The sequence below is a fragment of the Limulus polyphemus genome, unplaced genomic scaffold (genome assembly GCF_000517525.1).
Source record: "Limulus polyphemus unplaced genomic scaffold, Limulus_polyphemus-2.1.2 Scaffold2258, whole genome shotgun sequence".
NCBI classification, from domain to species: Eukaryota; Metazoa; Arthropoda; class Merostomata; order Xiphosura; family Limulidae; genus Limulus; species Limulus polyphemus.
This window is the reverse complement of record NW_013667868.1, coordinates 6643-15578: the sequence shown is the minus strand read 5'-3', so window position 1 is coordinate 15578 and position 8936 is coordinate 6643. Positions and strand designations below refer to the sequence as shown.

Genomic DNA, 8936 nt, shown 5'->3' with positions numbered 1-8936 from the left:
AAGTTTCTAAATAATCTTTAACACTATCCGTGACGGCATATTTTCACTTTCTCAGTGATGGGGGGGGGGGGCTCTGGCCCCTCCTTTTTTTTAATATCTAATATTTTTACATGCTGCTAGTGAGAGAACCTGTTGTTAAAATATTTGAATCCCACCACTGTACTAGGGGGATATTCTGAGTATCTGATTGGTTATTCATGTCATATATATAGAAGTAAGTGTTTATAAGGGAGCATTTCCAAAAATGAAAGGAGGTGAGCAGGGTGCCATTATGTTTGATTTATTACATGAGCAATATCTTAGCAAATAGAAAAGATAAAACCTTATTTTATATTCTAGCTTGTCAATATCTGTAATTTAAGTTTCTAATTCATATGAAACTACAGACTTAATATTTTGACTTCACAAACATCTAATCTGAACCAGTGCTGTGTTTTTTTAATATTTACTTTTAAATTAACAAATTGAGTAATGTATAGTTCTAAAATTTGAATTATAATCTACAGTTTGATACCAAACTTATTGACATAAATTCATGAAATAGTAATTCAATAAAATTTTGAATGTGAGTCAACAAACGAGATGACATGGAAAGGGTTAATGGCTAGTAGTAATGTTAAACTATTATGCCATCATTTTATAGTAGACCCATATGCATATGCCTTTTATTCTTGTGAGTGTACAAGCAGGGACTAGCATTTAAATAACTGAATACACAAAAATGTTGGTCCCTGTGTATTTGAGTAGCAAACTAGTTGAAATTCCCACTACTAGTCAAAAGATTCAATTTAAAGTAAATTTTAAAAACTAAACTTAAATACCAATTAAAACAAACTGTCACTAGACAAAAGTACTAGCTCATATTATGTACATACTGTATCAACTTCCAACATAATTTCCAAACATACCCTAAAACTTCGAAGTTCTTCCTCAGTGAAACCATCATTGTGAATAATCTTCATCTGCTTTACCAATGTACTCTTTCCACTTTCACCTGCTCCTAAGGTAAGAAACATACATAATTAAAAAACAGTGATCTAATACAGGAATAGCTCAGCATGAAGTTTCTTAAAAGAGGAGTTCAGACTTTATGGAAGGAATTACAAAGAATGTATATGGTAAGCACTATTTTGGCTTTTTATTAAGACTGACTTTGAGTACACATACATCAATATGTGTGTGTGGTGGTTGAAAATGTATAGCAGAAAAATATTCAATGTATCAAATACACGATTGAAAAACATACAGGAGCTGAAATTAAAACAACAGTGTGATGGTTAAATGAGCTATGAAGCTCTCGAATTAGGTAACTTCAAGTACTTTTCAGGAGTCTAGATAATGGGATATTACATGTAGTAGACTATATGCACATGTGTGACAAACTGGGAATTGAATAACCTACAAGTCAATCAGTGTTTCATTTATAACACACAATTTCAATTTTAGAACAGTCTATGACTTTAATTTTTATTTTCTACATTATAAGTTTGTTCTGTCACTTAATGAAAATAAACAAAACTTTAATTAACTATCAATAAATTCTTCACTTTGTATGCATGGATGCAGCTATTACAGTATAGTATTAGCCCTTAAAATAAACAATGGCATGCAGCAAACCTGTAGTATTTTATGAAAAACATAAAGTTTGATGTCAAATATGATAGCAAAAGAAAAAAAAAGGTTTCTTAACATGTTCATGGCAAAAGTCATTTCTCTAATTATGCAATTGGAACGTAAAGCCTGATTGTAAACTTTGTTATAGATATTGCTAATTTTATGGCTTTATGTTATATTTTATGACAGAATGACTGCATTAACAGCTTTCTCTGAAAAATGTAATGCCAGTCTCTATATATAATTTTAAAATAAAGAGCAATTTAATCATGTAAATTTATTTCATTTCAATTGTCCTTTCAACATGTCATCCATGCTCCACCAGTGCTACACGATGATATGAGGTGCAGTTATATCTTATGAGTGCTGTATATCACGGGTGGCTCACTACATCCAACAGAAAACATGTAAATGTACCACCAGTGGCACACGATGTTGTAAACATATTAAGAAAAAAATATATATTAAAATTTTTCCCTTTAATTTAAAATATAACATATAAACTCTCTTCCCATTTCTTTCAAAAACTCATGTCAGTCTGTTTGCATGGTTTTGCTATTTATATGTAAATTGCATGAGGAAAGGCCAAAATTAGGTAGCTAAGTAACATTATAGCTTTTAAATTCTAATATGTATTCTAATATTTTGCAAGCACTTCTAAAAATATTGATAATTTCATGTTCAGTAGCTTTTACACTATACAGGTTTAATATATGAAACATTTGTTTTAATCAAAATGTGATTCAAAACCACAACTAACACACACTGTTAAACCAGATGTAGTTTCATTTTGGATTATTGAGTAATTTAGTATTAGAGGAGACAGTTAAGTTTATTACTTTATTTTTACAATACTTTTACATATTTTAGATATATCATTCACACAGTGCAAACAGAAAAGTTCAGTTTTGTTATCTGAAGAATAAAGAATACCAATATTTGAAGACAAAGTTGTTACGTGTCTTTTACTGTATTTTGCTAACACTGAGCAATGACTTTTTGTTATTATAAGTATCATTTGATTCTGAATTTCTGTTAAAGTTTAATATTGTATGGGCAGAATGGGACAAAGTTTATGCCTCAGTTTTAACTTGGAAAGCTGCCAATAATTTTATGATTTCAACAAAAATATTTGATCAACATAAAATCCTAATGAAGTTTTTCATTTTTACCGAAGTGAGGATGCCTGTTTTGTACTCTGCTTGTGTATTAAGTGCGTCTTTAAGGAGAAGAATCTTTTCAGAATAGACAAGTTAGTTCCCTTGATATTGTCTTGACTAATGCATTTACTGTCACATTTTTTGCTATATACTTGATGTCCTAATTTCAAGGACTGAGTATTAAGGTAGTAACAATCTGAACACAATTCGTCCACTAATTGATGAAAGGCACATTAATATATAATGTGTAACCTACTTTTGACCAAAATACCACTAGCAAGTTGTAGAATATTCAGGGAAAATTAAATTTTGCAAAAAAATCAGTATCAGTCCATTATTAAGTGAAAGTACTCACCATGTTTCAGTACAGCAGAGTTAATTTTCACTAAATAATTTTCACATTCAACTTTACATATGCTGAGAAATTACACCCTGTGAATGAGATTTTTGTGTACTTTTATAAATATTTTAATCACTATTTCAGTGACTTCATTAAACAATAACAAGTACTAGAATTGACCACAGTAAATGTATAACTGTGCAATAGCAGTTCATTCCATTTCTCACATGAATGCTCTGTTCAACTTGTAAGTAAAAGCAGACCAATCCAAACATTATGACTAATATAATCATTTATTAATTCAATTTTCTATTTAAAAACACAAGCCTTCACAACTGAAACGTATTTATGTTATTTTTACAATAAAGATTGATCAATTAACATGGAAACTTCTATCTTACTGTACATTTTCTGAATTATAAACAAATATTTGATAAAGGTAAATATTGTCAGGTATTTTACAGTAACTTCTTAATTTTGTCTTATATCTGTGATATCTGCAGTTATTTGAAATATTACAATACATGACCACATGAAACAGATGAACCACAAAAACAGTAGTAAACATCATCAGTAATTTTCAACAATATACATCAAAGATAATACATAGTAAAAACACAAGCAGTGTTATAATAAAAAAAATTGTTTTGAATAGATGAAAAAAAATAGCAAGAATAAATATTTGATGCTTTGTTTATAATGTTTTTTTTTACAAAATTATATTTCAGAAAATATGGTATAAGGCTACCAAAGCAAGAGCATAGGCTAGCAAGTATCTTCTTTTGATAGCATATTTACCAAACTGGTTAGTCAGAGAAGTAACAAAGACATTTAAATAAATCATCTTTGTTTTCAATAACACAGGAAAATTTCATGTATAGGCCTTGAGAATCTAAGCATTCCAAAAAATTAGTTACATCTTCATAACAACAAGAAAGTATCACTGATGTACCTTTTACAGAGAGTAGGGGTAAATTTTGTGGGACACCTGTCTAATGACACGTGTTGTTAGTGATGAAAAAAAAAAAGATATATGCAGGGACAGCCAAAAAAGTGATACCACTGCTACAACACCTATCTGGTCATACAGTTCACTGCAGAAGACTACTGTTCCTAAGAGACTGTTAAAGCTGTTGTTGGTTGAAATCACGGTAAGTTAATGCCCTTAAGAAACAAGTGGTTTAGGCAGATCTAAATAGTTTCTGCAACTGGGACATTTATGAAAAGTGATTCAATGTCTAAACTAGCCATGAGGTAATGGTCAGCATTAGGAAACTATGAGAGTTCAAGAACAAAAGAACATCTTCAACTACAAACTTATTAACAGTTAAAAAGTTTAAAACAATGACAAAAACCTTAGGAAGCTTGTAAACACAGTAGCAATTATTAGATGAGATGGGTTTGATGGGATAAGTTGTTTTTATGAATTTTAGTAAACCTTAAATTATGTCAGGACAGGATCCAGAAAGATAAAGTTCTTCAAATGTATTAATCTAAATTAGAATTTTCCTATAGATTACGGAGTAAGGTTTAACCATTCAGTATTCACACACTTAAACTTGATAGTGTCATCATGGCACTCTATTTTTAAAATACAATCACATTTTATTTAATAAAACAGTTGTGCTTTGGTTGAATCCTATATAGTGGTGTTATTGTTTTAAATGTCCTTTAAAACAGATAATTCTTCTTGAATATTGGGGATCTTGGCAGATGTTTTATGGTAAATGATAGAGGACAAACCAATTCTTATTTTTATTTAGTTGTTCACATTTTCATTGTTTAAAGTATTTTTTCACTTGAAATGCAGTTCAAAAATTTCTGTTCAAGAAAAAGTAAGTATACATTTAAACCTAACATTAAGTCAGTTTTATAGCTAAAAAGCTTCACAATAGGCTATCTGTGCTGGGTCTCAAAACCCAGTTTCTAGCATTACAAGTCCACAGACTTACCACTGTGCCACTTGAGGACTTTAAAAATATGTATCTAAGAACAAATGGAAGCCTAAATCAGAACTGGTCAAACATTTTAAATCCATATACACAGAGAAAAAAATTATTCTCTTTTCACTAATAATTTCAAAATTTTAACCTTTCATATACTTATTATGTATCTAACAAAAACTTTGATAACAAAATTAGATTCTGGAGTTTAAAAAATACTTCCACTCTACACATCTTACCTTACAGAAAACAAGCATAACTAAACAAACATTTTACCTACCTAGCAACAATATTTTTACCACATTCCGCTCTTGTTTTGCTAATTCAGCAAGCTGACGATCAATCTCCTCACTCCTCAAACGAGCTCGACGTTCCTCTTCATCTAAACTTAAGCATGCACCCATAATCCATTCCTTAAACCTTCAGTAGCTGCTTATCTGTAACTATTATAACAAACATAAAAAAATTAACACATGATCTTTGAATACAATAAGCAATGCATGATTTTCAAATGCATCAATTCTTAAAAATATGTGTGTAGCTTAGCAAAATAATTTAGATTTTTAAGACATTACTTAACTCTTTCTAGACTGAGAGGATGTCACAAACACTTGCTAATTTCTTTCTTCTCACAATGGAAACAATTAACAAAATTGCATTTAACTTAGTAAAAATTACTACATGGTATCTAGTCCAGCTTAAAAAATTCATAATTTGATTTAGTTTTCTATGTGTTTTATAATTCAAAATGTTTGTGAAACACTGTTTTAAAAAACTTCATTTTAATCTCGGGAATTTCAATTATTTTATTTTTAATCAAAGCATTGCATATTATGTAGCTAGTCAGATTGATGTTCATTAACATATTTCCCACTCCCTGCTACAAATTGTTAAAACAAAGCAAAAACTGACAGAGGTTTATAGGTGACAGGCTGAGTAACATCAATTTTTTTAAGAATATTTTTGATCAAGATCAATTTATATCTATTAAGTACAGTTTCTTTTCAATAAATAAGATATTTCATTAATGTCACCTGTTTAAATACAATAAATTAACAATAATATTCAGTAAATAAAAATTTGATTCATCAGACTATTTTGCTGTTGCCTAAATCACTAAGTTTAACTGATGACCAAGAATATTTCTTTAGCTTTCAAACACACATAATTTCACACTAAAACATTTTAAGAAAATATTAAAAAATACCTTCAAAGCTTCTCATCAGATTTCTTTGTTCATCCCTAGAAGAGCTATTGGTAGTCATTTTCCCACAAAACCAAAAATTACAGCTCAAACCACATTATTTACTCTACATAAATATTTCATAATCTTGCTCTATCCAACTGTACATATTTGAACATTGCTTGTAGCTATTTTTAAAGCTCTTTCACTAGTAATTGTTCAGACCACATCAGAGGCAGCATGTATTAAAGTACCAGTCTGGGCAATATCACTAACAGTGGCCCAATATTTTTTCAAATGCTGCATACTGGCTAAACAAGAATGTGTCAATTGCACCAGCCCACCAAGCAATTGTCCAATGGGCCAACTTGCCCCTGGACCACATGCTGTAACATCATATAAAAGATGGGAATGAAGACTTGTAGTAATAAAAGTGCTAACAGAGAAAGGATACTACATAAAAAACAAGACATGGTTAATTACTTTCTTGAAGAATTTTACTTTCATAGCAAATATAAAATTATGCTTTGAGGGTACTAAGAAAATTTTATAAGTGTGTAGTTTACAGGGCAGAATCCTCAGAGCTGCTTAGAAATGAATCTCAGAACATATTTTGTTTCCTTTTCATTGGAAATTACACTAAGTAAATGTTATAAAATAACAAAATATATATATTCTAAAATACTTTTTTTGGTTAAAAATTGTTGAAACATAGTCAGAATGTTAACATTTTACTTACTTAAAATTGTATTTCAGATAGATATCACCTCTTGACAGAACTGATAACTATTAACTTGCGCTACTGCAAAAACTTTTTAAGCATGCATCAAGCCTTGATCAAAACTTCCATCTCTACACATATTCATCATTATACCATGACTTTCTATCAACTGAAAAGCATCTGCAGTAACCCATATGAGCACTTGTGTTTTAACAAAGGCTCATTCTTTTTCACAGCACTGCTTTTTCCAACATTTTTTTCATTAATAATTATGGAATTTTCTTCATAGAGATCCTCTCATTCTACAATGTGAGAAAGCATATACAGCCACCAGGTACATTACAAATGTGAAAATGAATACACTGCTTTCATGTATATAGAAAACAGGAAGAAGCATAATGGCCACCTTTTACATATATATATATAGTTTTGGGTTTAACCCTACAATTAGTACAGATACCTTACATCACTGTCCCACCATTCACCATGCTATTTTCTGTCAATTCCCTATAGCACTGCCTTGTCTTGTGTATAATTAGAAGAATATCCAAACATTTTCAACAAAATACATTTGTTCTAACTCTTTATATTTACATGATGGGCTAGGGCAAGTTTTGACACCATAAAATGTGTTAAATAAAGTAGTCTAAGGAAAATATATATATATATGTTACAATTACTGTTCTGTGATAAGAAAAAAATGAGTGAAAACAGAAAATACAGACTACTGGAGCAGCAACTTTGCAGACATTTCCACACATTCATCTGTATTATTATAATTGCCTGTGTGCATTATTTGAGACTATTTGCTAATACCCATACATGAGAGAAGCAAAATAATATGGAAAAACCAAAGTTGTGTAACAATATTGAAACCTATGTTTCTGTCAGGTTTGAGAGAGAAATATAAAAGGAAATGGAAGCTGAAAATATGCTATAGAAAATACAAAACCTATTATATGAATAATTGTACATTTAATGAGTTGTCAACAGCATTGTAAATAAGTTATGAACATTGAATGCATACAAATAAAGTGTGCAAAACACTTAATGTTGTGGTTGACAAAAAGAAAGAATGCATAAACCATAAGTAGCTTATGTTATTCTCCATGGACCTCATGATCTCTGTTTACTACAACTATGATATTGAGCTAGACATCAAAAAACAACACAGTGACAATAGGAATGTAATTAAGAAAAAAATGCATGCCAATTAAAAACTGGAGAAAATTATGCCATGTTTAGATTCTGTAATGACTTCCTATCCTGTGTACTCAAGTTACAAAGAGCATCAAAGATGTCTTGATGTGTAAAATTCTTTGGAAATTCCTTGGAATACCAATACTCACAATACTTATGCATTAATATTCATATATCCAGATATATCATTTACCTTATCAATACCTATAGAGTATTTGAAATGTTGACATTTATAAAGAACATTATTGGATGTGTCACTAAAGAATGTCAAAATAATACATATATATATATTTTGTTCTTTCTTTCAACTGTTACAACTACTTAAAATTACTTGCTCTTTACAGAACTGGTTTCCTACTTTTCACTCTACATCATTTCACCTTGTACAGTGGTATTTAGGTTTGATCTAAAGTTGAAACAGTTTGTTCCAATCACAAGTTAATGTATCATTATTAGGTATAAGAAGGAACCATCAATAAGTTCACAGATTATACAGTTAATACTACAACTATAAGGTCTTAAGTTGCACATAGGTATAAACACAGCTTAATATCATGTCCCAGTACAGTCAGGAAGAAATGTAAATCATCATCATCTAGCATAATTTAGCCATTCTAATGTAGAAGTTTTCCCCTCACATAATATATATATATTTCAATATGCTGGAGATGATAACGTACCTAGAAGTTAGGGAAGGATGTTACAGTTACATTTAAAACAAAACACCAGAAACTATACATACTGAACAGATTAATTCTCAATTATACTACACTAC

The 8936-nt window shown here is 30.0% G+C and overlaps 1 protein-coding gene across 1 annotated transcript in view; it reads right to left on the bottom strand.

The window, feature by feature from the left end:
* Positions 1 to 8936, bottom strand: part of LOC106466436 (guanine nucleotide-binding protein G(o) subunit alpha-like) — a 33357-nt gene that overhangs the window by 23542 nt on the left and 879 nt on the right. The window contains exons 2-3 of the mRNA XM_013926719.2: positions 5338 to 5500; positions 909 to 1000 (exon numbers count right to left, since the gene is read on the bottom strand). Of these exons, the coding sequence (XP_013782173.1) occupies positions 909 to 1000; positions 5338 to 5461 (216 nt within the window). The 5' untranslated portion in view covers positions 5462 to 5500. The remainder of the gene's footprint in view (positions 1 to 908; positions 1001 to 5337; positions 5501 to 8936) is intronic.